Here is a 22,262-nt window from a genome sequence, read left to right as displayed (position 1 = left end):
AGCCCTCTTCTGTATACATGTGACCTACGGTCGCTTATCTCCCGATTAGGGAGTCTTACTGGTGAATACATGTGATTAGTTGCTCACTGGTGTGTGTGTGTGTGTGTGTGTGTGTGTGTGTGGTGCATTTATGGCACTTTTATCCAAAGAGCTTTACATAGATTGTGCATTATATTCACACACCGATGGAGGAGGAAACCATACAAGGCACCAACCGGCTCATCGGGAGCAATTAGGGGTTCAGCGTCTTTGCTCAAGGACACTTCTACACTATAAGCTCTAAAGAACAGATTCAGAAGCTGCACTACTGAATCTGTCAGGAGCCCCGTTCAGAACGCGTGAGCGTTGGCCTACAAGTGGGCGGGCCTTCAGATCAGGAAGCAGGCCGCGCTTTACCCAATAAAATGTAGTGGGCCGGGATTTACATGCGCTCGCTCGCTCGCCACTGGGAACAAACCTAAACTCATTTAACAACAGCGTCCAAATCCACGGAAAGATATTCACATTTTAACTTGTTCTTTCATCATAGAAACAAGTGGGCTTATAACTAAAACCATCCATGTTCTCTGGGAGAAGTGGTGTTAGTGTTCCGTGGAGAAATATTGTTAGTGGGAATGAAAACATAGTCGCACCACCGAAAGTGGAGCCAGAGTCAAATGGAATAGTGAAAAACAGCAGAGGGCGCTGTTTTTCCTTTTTATTTGACGAGGGGTTCCCAGATTGGTGACTGTGACACACAGACAGCAGAGCAGAACGTAACTCAAGTGGTTTATAAGCTTGGATACTGTATATGTACATACTGTCAAAAAAAACATAAATAATGTGCAGTAGTCTAAAATGTAATTAGCAAACAGCTTTATTAGTAAACGAGCACAAACTCGACCCGAACCCTCTGACAGGATCGTGTCGGGGGGGGGGGAAGCAGGAAAAAGATTTATTCACACTAATTTAGTTCTGGCACAAAGCCTGCGGTTGGAGCTTTCTTGTGAAAGTGAAAATAATTCTTGTAGTCACGCTCGCCTGGCAATAACGAGAGAAGTGAATTTAAACTTTTAGATTGTAGAGGATGGTTATGAATAATGCACTCCTCTTCTGCACTCATTACGTTTTAAACTTTCCGTGGGGTTCATCTCTCCACAGCCATTTGCAGTAATTTGGCCTTCGGGAATAAAAAACCCGGAACACAAGCCGAGGAGAAGCTGGCACTGCCAACAGAATGATTCTCTCAGAGGAGCATAAATCAAAAAAACGTTGAAAGGAAAAGAGACGCTTGATACATCTTCAAACATAACTGCCTTGAGAACAAATAAAACACTATGACGGGAAAGCCTTGCTGGAAAGGAAAATGAAAGAAGTATTGTTTTAGCCCATTTAGACCGGGTAAGCATCATTGTGTCATTTTAGATTTCTTTGGGCTATTCAAAAATAGCAGATCTACAAGTTCAGAGTGCGGCACCGAGTGCCGCACTCTGAACTTGTAGATCTGCTATTTTTGAAAAATCGCGAAAATGTCTGCAAATCTTTGAATATGTATGTTTTTAAAAGCAAACATTTGTAACTCAAATATTTGCTTCTTTTGGGGGATTTTACAAATGTCTTCTTTAAATCCTAACAGTTTTTAGAAATTAAAACTATGTTGCTTTAATATCAGTGGTTCTCAAACGTTTTTCATGTCAAGGACCCCCAAAATGATATGTATTTTGCCACGGACTCCCATCTCAAAATATTTTGTTCCAGGGACCTGTATTAAAAGTTTTGCACGCGTTTTCCACGATTTTTCAAAACAAATAGCAGATCTACAAGCTCATAGCGCGGCACTCGGTGCCGCGCTATGAACTTGTATATCTGCTATTTTTCAATAGCCAAAGAAATCAAAAAATGACACAGATGCGTTCCTGGTCTAAATGTGTTAAAAAAAAGGTTCATTGTCCCAACGGTACTCTGCTAAAATGACTCATTATATTTCACCATATTTATGTATGATTTTAGTTTTTTTTTCCATGGCTGAGATCCTCTACAAAGGGTATTCTTATCGTTATCTTTTCATTCAACAAGGTTAGTATAGGTTAATAGCATATTAATGTTGTTTGTACAGTTATGTGAGGTCTTTTCACCGTTCACAATAAGTCAAAGCAACGACCGCACACTGCAGAGAGGTGGAGGTAATGTTGAACTTTGATACAACCGTGGGTTGTTTACTTATGAAACCGTGATAAAAAGTCAAAATATTGTTAATAGTCTAATCAGTTGCTCCTGTACTGCATGTCTCCATTCACTTTCATTGTAAGGTGAAACATACCTCATTATTTCATTGCCTATAGACCAATTATTTGTTTACACACATTGAGACTGGACGCACAGGTGACTTGTTTCATGTAATCAATTCCCAACAGATCCCCAAACCTGTTGTTTTGGGGTGCGCTGGTTTCACTTCATTCTACCTCCTCCATGTGTGTTGGCTAGTGGGGTGCGCCCCTAGCGAGACATATATATACTTCATCGCGCAACGGTATCGCGCGCCAAGAACAGCTGACATACAGGCTCACAACCGCGTCGCGGATGAGACAGCTGTGAGCTTGGAGGTCTGCTATAGACCATATTCACACGGCGGCCATGTTTCTATGAAGTCAATGAAAGTACAGATGTGCCACTTCAAAACTTCACACGTTACTGTTCTTTCCCTGAAAGTGCCCTGAAAATGCATTTTTTTCTCCCTTTTCTGCACTTAAAAATGCACTGTTTTGCCCCTGAAAAGAAGTTGTCACTACACACCCCCGTTTTTCCCTTCAACAGACATCCATATACATGAGAACAAAAGAATGTGTGTTGAAGAAGGTGTCAGACTCATTATGAGGCGAAAGGTGATATGAAGAGGTCCTTGACCAGTTGCTCAAATTAATTAGCATCATAAAAGCAGTGATCATCAAAATAATTCAGCATTTTAAATGCCCTTCTTTGTCCTTCTTATTGCCCTGGGAATCCCCTGAAAATTTACTGTCTTGGCGATGGCAGGACATTTGAAGTTTTGAAATGGCACATCTGTACAGGCTCACAACCGCGTCGCGGATGAGACAGCTGTGAGCTTGGAGGTCTGCTATAGACCATATTCACACGGCGTTCATGTTTCTATGAAGTCAATGAAAGTAGTCACCCCGGGGGGTGGCGGCACTTTCAATGTTAAATTCCAATATGGCCGCCGTGTGAATATGGTCTATTCTCGTCCGTTCTCTGCGCGCGACACCTTCGCGGGACGGAGCGTAAATGAGTCTTGACGGGCTGCAGCTGCGCGAGCCAAGAGCAGGTTCTGGTGCCACGATCATATAGAGCGCTCCCTCCGTTCTTATGACAGCCTCTGGAGGCGGGGTTTTGAGGACAACTGATTTGAATATTGTTGTTATTGTTTACACACACAACAGAAACCAAGGATTATATGTTTCAAGAGGCGAGAGATCACAGTAAAAGTCCTAAGCATTCTTCCTCCACACTGGGAGAAAATCAGCATCTGAAAGTTTGATGGGATGCATATTTACACGTGAGGCTGTGACCACTTTAACATTGCATCTAATGAGCGGTGGGGTTCATTTGGTGCCGGCCTGCGCCCGCATACTGGTTCTTATCGGTGTGACGTTGTCTGTTAAGGCGTCTATACTCTAACTCAGTGGTTGTCAACCAGTGGTCCGGGGACCACCAGTGGTCCTTGAGTGGGTACCAGGGGGTCCCCAGCAAAATTGTTAACATAGCGTCACAATAATTTTATCCACTTAGCTTTGGCTATTCAAAAATAGCAGATCTACAAGCTCATAGCGCGGCACCGAGTGCCGCGCTATGAGCTTGTAGATCTGCTATTTTTGAAAAATCTTGAAAACGTGTGCAAATCTTTGAACATGTATATTTTTTTAAGCGAATTTTTTAACTCAAATCTTTGCTTCTGGGGGTCCCTGGCACAACATTTTCCGATGGGGGTCCGTGGCCAAATGTATATCAATTTAGGGGTCCTTGGCATGAAAAAGGTTGAAAACCACTGCTCTAACTCTCTCTCTCTCTCTCTTTCTGTCTCTGTCTCTCTGCACTGACATACATCTGAAATAACTGCATAAAATGCAGACAAAAATAATAACAATTTAAATAAGTGAAATGTCTCACACCGGTGGACCATGGGTTCTTACACACATTAAAAAAATAAACGCAGTGCCGCAAAAAGAAGTGTAATTATCCCATGAATGCTGAGATGGAGAAAAGACACGGTTCTAAGCGGTAGAGCAGAGATGCATCGAAAAGCCACGAAATGTCAAGACTTAATCATTTCCTTAATCCATTAAGACCGGGAACTCATCTGTGTCATTTTTTAGATTTCTTTGGCTATTGAAAAATAGCAGATCTACAAGCTCATAGCGCGGCAGCGAGTGCCGCGCTATGAGCTTGAAATGAGCTTGAAATCATGAAAATGTGTGCAAAATCTTTTGAATATATGTATTTTTAAGCAAACATTTTTAACTCAAATCTTTGCTTCTGGGGGATTCTACAAATATCTTCTAAATCTTACAGTTTTTTGAAAAACGTACGCTTTTATATCAGTGATTCTTCTTCTTTTTCATGTCAAGGACCCCAAAAATTATATGTATTAGGCCACGGACCCCCATCTCAAAATATCTCGTTCGAGGGACCCCCCCAGTAGCAAAGATTTGAGTAAAACAAATTTGCTTAATATATATATATATATATATATATATATATATATATATATATATATATATATATATATATATATATATATATATATATATATTCAGAGATTTGCACAAATGTTCATAATTTTTCAAAAAATAGCAGATCTACAAGCTCATAGCGCGGCACTCGGTGCCGCGCTATGAGCTTGTAGATCTGCTATTTTTGAATAGCCAAAGTATGAAATAATGACTGAAGTGGTTACACACAGATGCGTTCCCGGTCTCGACGGGTTAATTTAGCACGCTGCAGCCCATTAATGAGACAATTTGTGTGATAAGACCTCGGCTGAGTGGACAGCTTAACAACATTTAATTAACCACTGACAGCAGCAGATGACTTCTAGACCTTTTCAAACACCAAGGAGGAGTGAGTGAAGCGTTACTTCACACAACCTGACCAACCCCTAAGGAAACGTTCAGATGTATAGGAAGCATGCTTTAACCAAATTAAAGCTGCACTATGTAGCTTTCCTCTTCTACCCCGCATTTGAACTGGTTTTCCTGCTTAAAGGTTCTATGACATTTTTTGGGGGGGGTTTTATGACCTCAATTACACCCAAAGAAACTGAACTTTGAACATTCAGTGGGTTTTCTGTGGTCTGGGGTTTTCTGAATAATTAGGCTGAAAAGTAATCTGGCCCTTGTGAAGTGTGAAGTCACAGGCCATTAATCCCGCCCACTCTCCTCCTCGCCCCTCCCCTCCCCTATCCGCAGAGGCGATGATTGACAGGCAAAATCCCTCAACAGCGACACCTGCAGGCAAAGATTTCTTTTTTTCATTGCAGTTGAAAAGACTTGAGAGAAACGTGAGAGAAAAACACCTGCCATGGCTCACTGGAGTGGAATTTTCAGTTTTTTTAATACACGTTTGAAGGACCATGACAAAGACTTTTAATGTGTTGTAAAACTGAATGTCATGAAACCTTTACGCACTGAAATGTTTACCATTGAGCTAACGGAGCCTAAAATATGATGTAGGAGCCGATCTACAATAGGCCACATGTATGTGCCGTGTCTAATACCCCTGTCAGTCACTTTTATTCTAAGTTATGCTATATGCTCAAGTCTATTTATGTTAGGTTTTCAAGCCTGGAACAACACGATATGGAATAACCTTTTTTAAGTTCAACTTTAACTTTTGGACATTCCTCATTTCCCTTTTTTGTCCTGTTTGCTGCACAAAGAGCCAGTCATTGCAAAAAGCACTCGCTCACTCTCTCTCGCTCGCTCTCCAGAGAGGCCTGGTCGAGCGAGGGGAGAGGTGATAGCATGTAGTGTGAACCTTAACCATTCTGACTGGCAGAGAGCACACAGCGGACCCCTGAGGACCCCCCATCCCCCCTCGGCCTGCACGCTCAATGGCTCTCCATCAGGATAGTGTGTTAGGCAGCCCCCCCCCCCCCCTCCACACCCCCCCTCACCTCCATGTCACAGAGAGACACATGTGACATTCTAAGTCCTTCTCTCTCTCTCTCTCTCTCTCTCTCTCTCTCTCTCTCTCTCTCTCTCTCTCTCTCTCTCTCTCTCTGCACTAAGCAGAAATGTGTTAAAAGTGTTATATAACACCTTTGTTACGTAGAATCATTAGAGGTGTCTGAGCTGAGGAACCAGTAGAGAACATCTCAAGATCCAGACACAGAGGTTTTTAACAGGTTTTTATGTAGGCCTATGGTCCAGGATACTGTAGCACCTCAACCACCTCACAAAACCACTGAACCTCTCTCTCTCTCTCTCTCTCTCTCTCTCTCTCTCTCTCTCTCTCTCTCTCTCTCTCTCTCTCTCTCTCTCTCTGTCTGTCTGTCTGTCTGTCTGTCTGTCTGTCTGTCTGTCTGTCTGTCTGTCTGTCTGTCTGTGTCTCTCTCTCTCTCTCTCTCTCTCTCTCTCTCTCTCTCTCTCTCTCTCTCTCTCTCTCTCTCTCTCTCTATACTTCTAAACAACACTCCTATGTGTTCATTCAACTCTGAGAGTGTAGGAATATCTGACAATGTGTAAAGTCACCGTGACAACTTTGATGAGGCAGTGTGTTGTGTTGTTTTAAAAACATGTTTTTCCTGAAAGGCTTTTTTTATTGAGAGGATGTGGGCGGTCGGGGCCCCAGCTAAACAACAGGCCGCTCGACGTTTCTTTGTATGGAAGTATTTCACTGAAGATGTGGACAAAAAGACGCTAGCGAGTAGCTAGCTATGACGGGAAAGCCTTGCTGAAAAGGAAAATGAAAGAAGTATTGTTTTAGCCCATTTAGACCGGGTAAGCATCATTGTGTCATTTTAGATTTCTTTGGGCTATTCAAAAATAGCAGATCTACAAGTTCAGAGTGCGGCACCGAGTGCCGCACTCTGAACTTGTAGATCTGCTATTTTTGAAAAAATCGCGAAAATGTCTGCAAATCTTTGAATATGTATGTTTTTAAAAGCAAACATTTGTAACTCAAATCTTTGCTTCTTTGGGGGATTCTACAAATGTCTTCTTTAAATCCTAACAGTTTTTTAGAAAAAAAACCTATGTTGCTTTAATATCAGTGGTTCTCAAACGTTTTTCATGTCAAGGACCCCCAAAATGATATGTATTTTGCCGCGGACTCCCATCTGAAAATATTTTGTTCCAGGGACCTATATTCAAAGATTTGCACACATTTTCCACGATTTAAAAAAAAAAATAGCAGATCTACAAGCTCATAGCGCGGCACTCGGTGCCGTGCTATGAGCTTGTATATCTGCTATTTTTCAATAGCCAAAGAAATCAAAAAATGACACAGATGCGTTCCTGGTCTAAATGTGTTAAAAAAAAGGTTCATTGTCCCAAGTAGTAGCCTAGCCTTGTTGTTGACTAGCCATGGTGGTTCACGCGACGCTCGTCCGTCACGAGCGTCATCATGGCTGAACTTCAACCTGGTGTTTGCACTTTCTCCATTTACAACCCGTACATCTACATAAACGTTTCAAATATAAAGTGCTGACCCCATGGCCACGGATGTTATAATCATGTACAGGCCCGCGTAAGTACCCGTATCTTCCGTATTGTTCAATAAAAAGCATTTTTTATCCGATTGGTGGCCATTTCCTCCGTATTTTCTCCATATGCTTTCAACTACGCGGCCGACCGTATCGGTTGGGAGGTGTATTGCACTCCGATACATTATAACTCTATGAGAAAATGCTTTTTATTGAACAATATGTAAGATACGGGTACTTATACCCACCCAAAGTGAATTGTAACATCCGCGGCCATGGGGTAAGCACTTTATATTTGAAATCTGAACGTTTATGTAGATGTAAATGGTGAAAGTGCAGAAACCAGGTTGAAGTTTCATAACGTCCAGGCTAGTTATTGACCAACAGCTGGATTTATCGTGTAGCCTACTTCAGGGATCTTCAACAGGGGGTCCGGGACCCCTAGGGGGTCCTCAGAGCTACTACAGGGGGTCCGCCAAATCTTTGTGTGATATGATTTTTTATTTTACCTTAGCCACTTTAGCCAAAAATAGCCGATCTACAAGCTCACAACGCCTCGCGCTGTGAGCTTGTTGTGAGCTTGTTGCTGTTTGAATTCCGGACATTTACTTGTAGTGGAGTACTTCTACATTGCAGTATCGATACTTTTACTTAAGTAAAACATTTGAGTACTTTTTCCACCACTGCCTACACTGCAGCCAATCAGCTTCAGGCTGATAATCAGGCTAGATGTGGTATAGGCCTACAGTTGAGCAGTGGTGGAAAAATTACTCACATTAAGTAAAAGTATCGATACGGCATTGTAGAAATACTCTGTAAAAGTCTGGAATTCAAAATGTACTTAAGTAAAAGTACAAAAGTATTAGTATCAAAATGTAGGCCTACTTAAAGTACCGAAAGTAGAAGTACAAAAATGTTTGAAAATAGCAGATCTACAAGCTCACAACATGTCGCGATGCGACGCGTTGTGAGCTTGTAGATCGGCTATAGCCTAGGTGTAAAATAGAGCGTAAGTGGTTAATGTATGTTTTATAATATAATAATTTATATCTGCTAAGTAACTAGTAACTAAAGTTTTCAAATAATTGTAGTGGAGTAAAAGTACAATATTTGCCTCTGAGATGTAGTGGAGTAGAAGTAAAAGTACTGAAAATTGGAAATACTCCAGTAAAGTAAAAGTACCTCAAAATTGTACAGTACAGTACTTGAGTAAATGTACTTAGTTACTTTACACCACTGCAGTTCAGCAGGTTTATGGCAGCAGAGGTTCAAACCTCAAAATGTGCGTTTGATGGGCGCGGCCCCCGGGGTCTTCAGGGTCGTCTGGACTTAACATCTGACAGGAGGTGGTGGAGGGGCTGACGAGGCCGGACCACCGAGGTTCTGACCCGCCCCCCCCCTGTCACACCAGGCATCAGTGCAGCTCCTCCTGTGCAAAAAATCAAAATCTTATGAAGTATATCTGGCTTATTTCTATTCAAAATACCTCATCACACTTAATATAAGGTTAAATCATCTTACCAGTCATATTTCTGTGAGATAAAGGGACTTGTTTTCATACAGTGTAACTTGAATATCTTGGTAAGTGATAAAATCTTGAAACTATCTGGTATTGAGTCATGTTTAGGATAAAACAAGCTTTTTTGGCATATCACACTTTTTTTAAGCTGTTGTGTTATTTGTAAAAGTTGTATCCTCTCATATCAAGCAAAAGACTTAGTTGATTTCCAGAAAAGTCATCTTTATTGAAAAGTACAGTTTTCTTTCTTCCCCACACAACATTAAGCATGTGCAATGACGTCTGTGAGCTCATACTTAACCGGTATGTATTTTCTATTATTTAATGTCACATAATAGTATGGCATATAATCAACAAGTTTTCCAGCATCAACAAAAATATTGGCTTGAGCCTGGTAAGGAACTTCTACCTCATACGCTAAATACTGATCATTCCACCCAACTGTAGTGAGAGGTTGGCATTCCAAACAATACAATGATGAATTTACAATATAAATGTTTTTCACAAGACCAAACTCTGGAGTACCACTGATGACATTAGAAATAGCCAAAGATTTTCCACATGTATACTTATTTCCATGCTGCATTATCCACGGTATAGAAACTACATGATCAACTTTCTCTATTCCAAAGAAGTCTTTAATCTTCCCCTCTACATATCGGACATTCTTCACCTCAGAGACAGGGCCCATTTCAAGTTCACTTGAAACAATTGGATGTTTCTTGTGCACATTCTGACTACATTCATATAGTTGGTTGTGCTTCACAAGAGATTTACAAATATTCTTAAAACTACTTTTCAAAGCCCACTGTTTGAAAAAACAATGTTTAGACTCAAAGCGCATACACATATGCCTCACTGTAGGACCAAGTGCTTTAATCTGAGAGGGAAGATGCAAAAGGTAATGCTGTTTAGGTATAATATTTGTATCTGGAAACAGTTCTTTGAAATCTTTCAAATGTTGCTCAATTAAAAGCTTCAACCTTGAAAGGGTGGTGAGAGCAATAATAGGTGAAAACACAATTTTGACTATCTCTAACAACTTAAGCAGCATTTTTGTGTAATCATTTTCTCCCATTGTGTCAAAAAGAAATGGCAAGATCTTTAATAAAACCAGCATCTGCCCAGCTGATTGTTTCAGTTTATTGTCATTTGAAGTCAATGTATTGACAGATATGGGGCAAGGCTTATCCCTGGCATCCAGAGGAGAATAAGGGAAACCAATAATAGCACTGTTCAATGTGTCCAACTCCATATGCCCTGAAAGCACTTGTTGCTTTAAAACACATTTGATTTCATATGGGGCAACACCTTCAAGAATAACATGCATGATGTCCTGAGGGGTCTGATTGATTATATCAAAGTGTGGAAATTCTGTTAATTTGCTCCTCCTGTTTATACCATATGTTGTTTTTAGATTTTCTTTCACAAAGTCAGTGCTTGCCTTTTCAATGTCACAACATTGTCTTATATGACTTGGCATGGTCCTTTTAACAAACAAATCTTCATTGAATTGTTTCTGCATGTCTTCAAAGTTGCATTCACAGTGTCTGCATTTACTGTACGCAAATCCTACTCCTTCCTTAAATCCAGCAACTTCGTGTTGAGCTAGAGTGTCTCCACACACAGACATAACCGCCCCATAGATCGTCTTCTCACCATTTGCAGTGACAACTTTAACACCATCATACAGTTCATTTAAATCACGTTTAACCCTCTCAAATATCTTATCAATACCACAATGGGCATAATCTTTTGATTTTACCATGGCAAGCAGACGAATTGCAGCAAGTCTTGATCTGTATTTAGGATTGATGTTACCTAAGGTGTAATAGATCAATAACAATTTGTTTTTGCTTGCCCGAGATCCAAGAGGATTGCATAATTCAATTTCGTCTGTATATAAAATTAACTGCAATGCTTTGGGATCTTTTAAAAACAGTGGGTGCAACTTAAAAATGTCTCCATCAATTAAATCATAAACAAATCCATCCTTGCATGGCTGTGGCCCCTCTTCAATCATTTGAAGAATTCTTGGGTGTAATAGCAGCTGCTCCAAACTTTTAAGCAGGGGTATGTAATGAAAGTAATGGCTCTTAATGGTAAGGGCTCTGGAATCTCCACGTTTCACATAACAAGCTGTATTTTTTAAGACAATAAGCTCTGCTTCAACCGGTTGCAACAGTTCTCTGATTGTCTTGTCCTGCAAGTGGGTTGTAGAAATTTCACTGAAAGGGTCAATAAACTGGTCAAATATACCCATTACATCACTCTTCAGTTGATCAAGGTCCCCAGAATGACCCTCAATCATGTCACTCATTTGATGTTTTAGGTGCTCCAGTAATGCCGCCTGATATTGCTGGACTCCATTCACCATCTGGTTAACAGCTCTCTGGGGAGGGGAGGGGGTGGGGGGATAAATACACAAACAAATACATAAATAAACAAACAATACATCTCCCATGAGGGCTTTTAAATTATTATCCAATTTTAAGATTATTTATTATATGCTTGCTACTAACAATGAAATCCCATTAGAAGACAATGGCACACTACCTGTGTCAGTCGTTGAGTTTCCCTGGCTTGAAGAAGAAATGCAGTTGCATGTTTGAAAAGGTCAACCTTCGCACGACCATCTCCACCTTCTCCACTCTGAAAAAGATAAACAAATATCTCTATTAAAACAGGGAACGGTGTTGAAGGTAACTAACACCACCATACAATATAACTAATCTTAACTAGGTAACCTAGATAGCTTAAGGCAGTATTCTCAACATTTATAATCAAGGACGCCATTTAATATGTATTAAGCCACAGAACACCATTGGATAGGATTTGTATGTGACCCCAATCTGAGAACTTCTCTTTGATAAGATGTAGTCCAATATGTTATGTATTTGTTTCTATAATTCCATTAACTATCCATTTACTGTACTTATATAGACACCAGTGAAACTTTAAACAAAATACTATTGTTGTGTGTTCTCCAGTTGTGTGTACTTGTATGGACACTTATGGGTTCATTTGGTTCCATGTACACTGGTAAACAGGTCTGTAACTGCAACTCTGACTGTACAAATGAAACCAAATGAACCCGCAGCAACCAGCAAGTCCATTTGGTTAAAAGCTCTCTGGGGAGGGGACAGGAGGGGACGGGTCCCGAGCGTTAGTGAGTTCTCTGTATTAACTGTCTTTAGTAAAAAATAAAACTACTCAGCTACTCACCAAAATAAAGGCTGTTTTGTGTTGTTGAAAGTCTATTCTTTAGGGTGGGAAACCTCTCAGGACCCCACCTTCTCTGTATAATACAGTTTTTAGGCAGACAGTTAAATATGTCCGCCAGACAGAAATTATTTTATGAACTCCACTGCGCTCCCTACAGATCTGGTCAATATAAATTACCATTGACCAGATCAGTAGGGGGCGCAGTGGAGTAAATGCAATAATTTCCGTCTGGCGGACATATTTTACTTTCTGCCCATAAAATGTATTATACAGATAAGGTGGGGTGCTGAGACGTTGCCCACCCTGGAGAATAGACTTTCAACAACACAAAACTGCCTTTGTTTCAGTGAGTAGCGAAATAGTTTTGTTTATTTTTTTTACTAAAGACGGAGACCTCGCACGGCAGTGGAATTATCTGTCTATGACGCTGGCAGAGCGTTAGCGATGGAGAGCTCTGGACCAGGGCTAGAGAGATAAATACACAATGAATATACAAAACAATGATTACCTACCGTTCGAGTGGCGCTGAATGAATCATCTTCAGTCTCTGAAGGACATTCCTGCGTTGTAGGGACGTCGTCTTCAGCTACAGAGCTGTTGTTCACAGTGTTGTTTGTGGTTTCAAGCGTTCCTGGTTGCCAGGTTCGGCCGTCATCCCCCCTTCCATGCGCAACTTGTTGAAGATAATGCGCGTGTTTTCGCTTTATGTGGTAATAATATGAGTTATACACCCTGTAGTCATTTGGACAGCCATCAATGCCACACACCACGCGAAAGTCAGGACTACGGCTGTGTAAGGAGTTATAGTGACTCAACAGCTGTTTGAGATTAAGTGCCACGAAAACGTAGCAGATAAAACAACGCCAGATCATCTTCAAAGTCCAACGTTTTTCGTCCGTCTGTAGCAACACGTTACAACGGCTTCTTCAGATACTGAAATCTAATAAGGCAATAACTTTTAGATGTGGAGGTAAAGCCGGGTCTGTGACTGTGTACGTTCCATTCTGCTTCCCTTTTTTGAGCCAAGGCGCGCAGCTGTTGTTTACAAAGCGCATATCCGGTCCCTACCACTATACCAGAGGGTACAGTTCTATTTCAGTTATCTTATATTTTCATTTTCATTCCACTGCATACACTGGAGGGAACAAAAACAAATATTTACCAACAATGTTGTTATTAAACCCTCATAAAGTAAGAAAATATGCGTTTTAAATTGATTTACGAATTAATTAGTGTTACAGCCCCCCTTCCTTTTGGCAATGGTAGCGACCCAAGGGCCGAAGAAACCCGAGTACAGCCGAAGTGAACACCGCCCCTTTGATGTCAGATCACACAGCTGTACTGATTATCAGTGATTACACCTCCAGTAGGTTCTCAGATGATGAGAAAAACACCGTGTTTATTTCTCTGCAACTTTACCACGAAACCTGAATTGAAACCACACGTTATTGCTGGTAAGTTACATACAAATTTTAGATGTACATTTTGAAGTTGACGTCAACGTGGTTGAATGTTATTTATGTCTGAAATACATGTGTTTGTTCTACTTTGTACACACTTGCAGAACGAAGCCATTCAAGCCAACAAGGTGAGCTAACCAGCTAGCTAGTTCTGCTAACAACATGGATGAATTGGACGACGTCACCGTGGCGACTTTAAGGGGTAAAATGCATGCAAATATTTTTTAAACATAATTTAAGATACTTATAAAAACGTAGTAAAAGCAGTGGTGGAAAGTAACTAAATACATTTACTCGAGTACTGTAAGTACAATGTTGGGGTACTTTTACTGAACTGGAGTATTTTCAATATTTTTACTCACTACATCTTAGAGGCAAATGTTACACTTTTACTTAACTAACAATTATTTGAAAACTTTATTTACTAGTTACTTTGTAAAACATAAACTAACCAGTTCAGACCTATAATATACTTGGGATATTTGTCTGCTATTTTCAAAGGATTTTATACATTTGGGAACTTGTGAAATTGTACTTAAATACAGTACTTGAGTAAATGTACCTAGTGACTTTACACCACTGGAAATGACACAATATATATGTTTTAAAACTTAGAATGAAGTTAGTGGGGCTGATCTAATAAGCTCTATGCCAATTTAAGCTTTGGATAACTGGGACATGCAGGCTAGAGAAAAATAATTGAATTCAACCTGTACTCTTGTGATGTGACAAAGTTCTTGTTAAATATTATTTTGATATACCTTTTTTTGTAGGGCTAATATTTATAATACTATATATTTTATATAGATGCTTAGATATAAAGCCACTTAGTTGCTTGTTATTGTATTTATGGTTGCAGCAGTAACTCAGAGAGTTACAGACCTGTTTACCAGTGTACAAATGGACCGGTAAGGGTCCATTTGGTTCCTAATTATCAGTCATTTTGCTGGCGACCCCCTGGATCAAATCAGTTTCATTGATATTATAAAAGAAAAACACTTCTAAAAAATAGAAGATTACTTTATGGAGTTATTGCTAAGAAAATAATCAATATTTGCAGCTCCAGTTTTATTAATAATTAAATCAATTGATCAATAAACAGTCCCCAGACTCCAGTTGGCCTAGCAACCAGGTCACAGTATTTGATATGTTAATGTTGCTATATTATATATTGACATATTAATTTGATCTATAATATCTTTCCTATTTTCCTATAGCTGCAAGCATCAGTGAGGCAATGATGCGCACCCTGACTCGTTCAGACTTGCGGGACCTTTTCCCAGGCCCAGAAAACTTTTTGAGGAGAAAAGCAGTCTGGCAGTCTTCAGGTCATGTTGATGCCGAGGTCAGTTTCTACAATAACACGTATCTTCATATAATTGGTCCTCACTAATACTCATGATAAAATGGTAACATTTTTCTACTTGGTCTGTGTCTCATAGGAGGGCTGTGGACAGTCCAGAAACCTGTCTATCAATGACATCATCGTTAGGCATGATTTTTTTTTCCGACAAGATTTCACATTTTTTATTTAGATTTTTATTAACACGAGAACAATGGCTTCTTTTATTGCATTGCAACTTTCCAGGAATAGAAAGCCTGCCGTTTCTATTAGCTTGAATTCCCCATTGATGATGTCACTGGTAGACAGCCCTCCTCTGAGACACAGACCGAGTAGATTTTTTTTAATCATGAGTATTAGTGAGGACCAATTATATGAAGATAGGTTGAAAATCGGTGAAGTCGTCCTTTAAGTAGCAACCTATATAACTTAGAAGCAGCACAGTCATGATGGCTTATAGAAGTGTTCAGTTATTAAATCATTATTAAATTGACACTAACTTTAGTAAGTTAACTTTGTTGCATTGGTTACACCACACAACTGTTTGTTTATTGTTCTGCTTAACAGTAAAAAGGAAATGTTGGTTTTGCTAGTATACTACTCTTTTATTTTATAGGAATCTGGCCGAGAAGACTCAGGCAGTTCTACTTCTGCTAACAAGTCACCACTCCCACAGACGTCCACACCTGTTAGAGTATGTCCAGCTGCAAACTACACAACCCCTGAAAAGGTTGTGAAGATATCCTTCCCAGAATACGTAGTACACACAGACACCGAACTTGAGCACATCCGAAAACAATACTTTGAGTTGGCGAAGAAGGGTGAAGAGAAGAACTGCGAAATGTCCAAGGACCTCAGATGCCGGCTCATCCGTAACACCATGACCAGTATGATCGCAATCCTGAGGGCAAAGGGGGATGCTGAATCTGACCGATACCCATCAAAACCAGAAGTTACAGCTATGGCAAAAAGAATAGTCCTGTACTACCCCATGCTGCAGGACCTGAACAATAAGACTACATGGGTAAGTGAAATGTATCCAGTTCATGGCTATAGTGTTTGGCATTTTAAGTGGAGTTTAGACTGCTTTACTTTTGTCTTGTACAGGCCACTGTGCATGGACAGCTATTCAAAAGGTTGCAGAACGTGAGATCCCCCCCAAAAGATCTTTCCAGATGGGAGACCTTCAAAGAAGCGCCGCCCACAGCCATTGGCTGTGCCCCATCTTGATCAGCCAACTGACACAGAGGAAATCGATTCTTCGGGTGACTCGACCATCATTCTAGACCGCCCCTCAGAGGAGAATACGACCGCAGAAAGAGGTGACCTTCAAATTTATATTCACACATTTACCTGTGTAAGCGGTTCATATTTTTGTGATGTGTTGTTAGTTAGTATTGGCAAATGTGCATTCTGATTTGACTGTTATTAGAGACCTGAAGCATTCAATCTTGTGTGCAGCAACTACTTTCCTTTACTACTTTGTATAATCACTCATACTTTGTATAATCACTCATCATTGCTATAGTCTCTGCAGCTATTTAATAAACAGAACAAAACATTTTCAGGTGGGTTGACAATTTCAGGCAATCAAGAGTACCCATTTCAGCTTGAATTTTAGTGTCCTAGTTAAAAATTGTGTCTCCTCCACTACTGTGTCATCAATTCCAATTCCACGTGTTTATTCTTTATCCTGTTGGAGTTTTCTCCTGATTTGATAAAATTGGTATCCTAACCTGAAAATGCTTTTTATGTTTACTAGAGATGGAGAGACAGGAGAACCCTGTTAATGAACAAACACTATGATTGTTATTAGAATATAGAGCTATCTGACTTTAATATGTATCTTTGTGTCTTATAGCTAACAAGCAGGCATCGGCAGACATCGACAGTCCTGATTCCGAGTCCGACAGTCCAGCAACCATGGCCAAGCACTACAAAACCCTACAGGCGTTGTTCAAAAAGAAAAATCCAAACCACGAGTCTGTTTCTCAGCTCCTGGATTTAGAGTTCAAAGCCAGAAGAGCATTCATCGATTCAGATGCTGTTCGCGAGGAGGACAAATACGACAAAATTATAGAGGCATATCCTTGCTTCAAGGTCATTGGCCATGTAAGTGATTGTTGACAAGGCATAATTCAAAACATGTAATAATGTTTTGTTAATTTCCTCCACCTAAATGTATTAAAATGTCTGTGTTTATATATTGAATATTTCATAGGTGATGGAGGAACTTCGCCGCATCCTGGACAGGAATAACAGCGACTACATTGATGAACTGAAAGGAAGATGGAACGACTTCTGCCAGAAGGTGCAGTTTTATGGCGTGGCGAAAAAGATGATGAAACCTCCAATGGGAATGACCAAAAGTAAGCACTTAATGTTGGGTATCAAGTTAATGTGCAAGTGCCTTATCTTTCTTTTTCATCTCTTGGCTGTCCCATCGTTTGTTGAATGTAAAAACATATCTATTGTACATCATTGATCGTGCACTTTATCAAAGTATAAAAGTAATGCATCTTTTCCTCAACAGTTCAACAGGCTCTCATGGTCCTCCGTGCACTGCCATCACTGTTCCCCTCTACGACTGCTGCTTCGAAGAAGCTAGGAGATGCGAGTGAGGCTCTGGTGCATGTCCTGGAGGTGAGCTGTGTACCACATTACAGTGTAATATTCACCTGTCAAAAGCAACACAATCTGATGCGTTGAACTAGTTATAGCTTAAGATCCTGCATATGACTTCATCAGGATTTAGCTGGCTTAGGTTTAAAAAATGATCCTTGAAACAAAAGTTCATTACCTGATACGGATGTGTGTTTTGTGTTAAAGGAAAAAGAAGACCCCAATGCGTACTTGAAGAAGCGTCCTCTATACTCTCCTGTGCTGATTGTGAGTGAGTCCAACTGCCTCCTGGCTATAGGAGATGAGCCCATACATACACTCCCAAAATGTGAGGTAGTACAGGGGGTTTTGTACCTTATGGCCTACTATTATGCCCTACACCTTAGGTACCCCAAGTGTGTAGCCACTGTACTTTCTGTCATACAAACGGAGGTCCTCTTGGACGAAATCCATGAGGGAGACCTCACTCCATCGTACAAGAAAGCCATGGCCGATTGGAAAGCTTTCATCGGCCACTAAAGCTTATGGTCAGATTTAGACTTAAGTACCCCCCTCCCCATCCCTCCCCATCCTTGAATTGTATGACCTTGTTAGCCCAGCAGTACATTTTCAGTACAGAACAGTTTAATTTGAATGTTATTACACTGGACTTGTTGGACTGGACACTGGTCAGCTGTTAGTTTGAATGTTATATTGGCCAGCTGTTTGTGTTAAAGCTGTGCCTATACTTTGAATCTTAAAATATCAGTAAGCACTTTGTGTATTGAGGGACATGTTCTGCTTTATGTCATACAGGCCATGCCGATGAAAGCTTTCCAATGTTCAGATTTGGACTTAAGTTCCCCACCCTTGCTATAATCCTGTCTGAGACTGCATTCTAGGGCCTTAAAATCTATGTGGCCTACTGGCCTTGTTAGCCCAGCAATACATTGTATCCAAACAGTGTTTAATTGGATTGTTATTACACTGCACTTTATTTTGAGGAAAACCGTTATATTGTCATGTGTTTGTTTGAATGTTGTGTGTGTATATATATATATATATATATATATATATATACATATATATACAGCTGCTTTTGTTAAAGCAATGCCTTTATATGTCTTAAAATATCAGGGCAGAATACTTTGTTAGAGGTTTGGATTGAGTTGCCTTGCCATGATGTAACTCCAAAGGTGGGCAAGAAATCAAAAAATATTGGTTCTTTGCCTTGACTACACAGTGAAACAGCTCTAAAAGTCACTCTTATAGCACGTAAACGTACGCAAACAAAGCTGATTCAAAAACCTGAACTGGATCCGCATCTGGATCTTCAAATTGTAAAATAAACCAGAAGTTGACATCTAAATTTAAAAAAGAAAAACATGGGTTTTGTGATAATGTCTGAATCGACTGTTTGCGTTCGTTTACGGGCTAAAGGAGAGACTTTGAGGGCTGTTTCATTGTACTATGTAAGTCAATGAGGAGCATATTTTCAATTATCAATTTCAATGATCAATTTCTTATCTACCTTGGAGTTGCATCATGGCAAGGCAACTTCACAACCGTACTTTGTGTTCTTGCCCTTTTGAAGCAATGCCCTATTTGAATGTTCGTATACAGTAAGCACTTTGTACGTGTATTGGAGGACATGACATTGGTCATAATATGTTCAGTACAACCTCAATGTTATACAAATTAGACATGTTGTGCAATTTTCTATATTGTTATATGGTTATACAGTTCTAATTCAGTACACTGTGAGCCAAAAGTATTGAAAACAACTAATGCCAGTGCAATATTTTTGTATTTTCTTTTATGTTTTGAATGATAAACTATAGTGAGGCCTCTGTCCAGTCAATGGTTGGAGGGAGGGGTGAATGGTGCTCCAGTCAGACACTACTGTATGTAGTTGCCATGTGATGTGCTGCTGTATTTTATAAAGGGCAGAAAATAAATATTTTATTTGTTTAATGCAAGACTTGTTTTAATCATTTCAGTCTTATTTGAAGTAGGTGATGGGTCTTATATCTAGAACAATATCACTTTTATAAAGCTTGGAATAAGCTGCATACACTTGAATTGAAATGAATAGGCTTGCCAAACTGGGTGATGGGTCTTATATCTAGAACAATATCACTTTTATAAAGCTTGGAATAAGCTGCATACACTTGAATTGAAATTAATAGGCTTGCCAAACTGGACAAAATGTCTTATTACGACACAAAAAGCATTTCCTAATACTAGTAACAAATGTTTAATTTGAGTATTTCCAGCTAACTTTAAGAAATATTTGATATATTATAGAACTTAATATCAGTTAATATAAGCTCACAATTAGTTTTTCCAGCTAATTTCAAGACGTATTTTTATCTTGATAGCCCACATATCACATCTTATTTCAAGACATCTTGACAAGCTAAAGTATACTAGTTCCATTGGCAGATTAGATTGCTTATTTCAAGCAAAATGGTATTGTATTATATATTTTTTTACTTATTTTTGGAAGGCCATTTTTTGCAGTGCAATGACCTCATCTCACTGCCTGACACCATAGAGTTGGCTTCTGGGTTGTTGTTTTGTTTTTTTACCAGCTGGCAAGCCAGGCTGGTCTCTGAAGAGACTGAGCACTATAATAGAGCAGTGGTTTTCAACCTTTTTCATGCCAAGGACCCCCTAATTGACACATATTAGCCCACGGACCCCCATTTGAAAAGATATGCCAGGGACTCAACCATTTTTGATTTACTGGGGGTCCCAATCTACACTATATCATCATCATTGTCTCCACCAGGAGACATTGTTTTCACTTTCCACATGTCAAGCTAACATTGGTCAAGCCTCACGTGACACGTGACAATACGGTGAAATAGTGTGATCTGATTGGCTAGTGACGTATAGCGGCCTATAAATACAGGTGTCACTTTGAAAAAGTCTGTGCCTCTTTCAAAGTGAGGTAAGACAGGAATAATCACACTTACACAGACAGGACGGATAGGACACTTATACAGACAGGACGGATAGGACACTTATACAGACAGGACGGATAGGACACTTATACAGACAGGACGGATAGGACACTTATACAGACAGGACGGATAGGACACTTACATAGACAGGACGGATAGGACACTTATACATACAGGACGGATAGGACACTTACACAGACAGGACGGATAGGACACTTACATAGACAGGACGGATAGGACACTTATACAGACAGGACGGATAGGACACTTATACAGACAGGACGGATAGGACAGTTATACAGACGGATAGGACACTTGTGTCATGTTACTATGACACAGTAACATGTTCTATTTTTTGTAAGAATTAGAACATAAGAAGTAGAACATTCCCAACATTCCCAAGTCTGCTGGCGGAGACTTGTGCTCCGAGGAGCACTTTTTCTAGTTAGTGTTCATTTAACTCTGAGAGTGTACAAATGGAACGGGTCCATTTGGTTCCATTTGTATACTCTCAGAGTTACAGACACACAAGGTTCAATTTGGTTCCTAACTATTAACTTGTCTGGGGACCCCCTGGAACCCCCTCAAGGACCACTGGTGGTCCCCGGACCACTGGTTGAAAACCACTGCTATAGAGCACCGAAGTCCTGACGTCACTGCCAGTAGAGGGCGCTTTTCGCAGGTTCATGGCGTTACTCTTTGTGTTGATATCCTCATTGGGGAATCTTAGATCGCTTCATATAAGAACTGTGTTCCAAAAATAAACACTGGCGTTATTATTCATATGGATATGAAGCATCGACTGAAGGTGTAAATGTACACATTTACCCAAAGAGTAACACAATATAAACACTAGAAACCAGTCAAACAACCCAAAGACAAATTTTCTCATGAACGCGGCTGCTGTGGGGACAGTGATTTATTTCACACCCGGAAGTAGTAGTTCTTAAGACTTTTTTAAGGCAGGCAGTTAATTCCATTTTCTCCAGAAACAGGCTGTATCAAATATGAATGAATATCATAAACGATGCAGAGCCACCCCTCTGACAGAAACCCCAGGGTGGTGTGTTTATGTTTGGAACACAGTTCTTATATGACGTGATCTAACATTCCCCAATGGGGATTTCAACACAAAAAATAAAGCCACGAACCCGTGAAACAGCGCCCTCTAGTGGCAGTGGCGTCAGACTTCGGTGCACTATAGCCAAATGTGTTCCACATGTTTTCGCTCATTGGCTGTCCTTTTCAGCCAATGGGGAGCCACTAGCAGGGTCGCCAGATTCTGCGAGAGAAATAAGGAACCAGGACGGGGGACATGTTGTGGGAACGGCCCTCCTAGAGGACGGGGGACATGTTGTGGGAACGACCCTGCTAGAGGACGGGGGACATGTTGTGGGTGTTTCTAAGTGACAGAGCAATCAGACACTCAGGACAAAACACACAATTTAACGAGAACACAAAAACAAAA

The 22,262-nt window shown here is 40.2% G+C and overlaps 2 protein-coding genes and 1 long non-coding RNA gene across 3 annotated transcripts in view; 2 read left to right on the top strand and 1 right to left on the bottom strand.

Moving 5' to 3' along the window:
• LOC311064475 (inactive dipeptidyl peptidase 10-like) overlaps nucleotides 1-22,262 on the top strand; it is a gene marked incomplete at both ends in the record, with an annotated part of 338,687 nt that overhangs the window by 124,751 nt on the left and 191,674 nt on the right.
• Nucleotides 9,473-13,328, bottom strand: LOC311064081. The gene is made up of 3 exons (XR_014602673.1): nucleotides 12,935-13,328; nucleotides 11,754-11,849; nucleotides 9,473-11,589 (listed from the first exon to the last, which is right to left on the bottom strand). It is a non-coding gene; the product is annotated as an uncharacterized lncRNA (long non-coding RNA).
• LOC311065170 (uncharacterized protein) lies at nucleotides 14,045-18,425 on the top strand (the record flags this gene model as incomplete). Its single annotated transcript, XM_084085387.1, has 8 exons — nucleotides 14,045-14,084; nucleotides 15,100-15,227; nucleotides 15,841-16,248; nucleotides 16,390-16,546; nucleotides 17,086-17,336; nucleotides 17,446-17,593; nucleotides 17,758-17,867; nucleotides 18,054-18,425. The coding sequence occupies 8 exons, from the start codon at nucleotides 14,045-14,047 to the stop codon at nucleotides 18,363-18,365; spliced, it is 1,554 nt and encodes a 517-aa protein (XP_083941513.1). The 3' UTR covers nucleotides 18,366-18,425.

Source organism: Gymnoscopelus microlampas (assembly GCF_963454915.1).
Source record: "Gymnoscopelus microlampas genome assembly, chromosome: 17".
Taxonomy (NCBI): Eukaryota; Metazoa; Chordata; class Actinopteri; order Myctophiformes; family Myctophidae; genus Gymnoscopelus; species Gymnoscopelus microlampas.
Note: the sequence above shows the minus strand (reverse complement) of the source record. Positions and strands in the feature narration are given on the sequence as shown.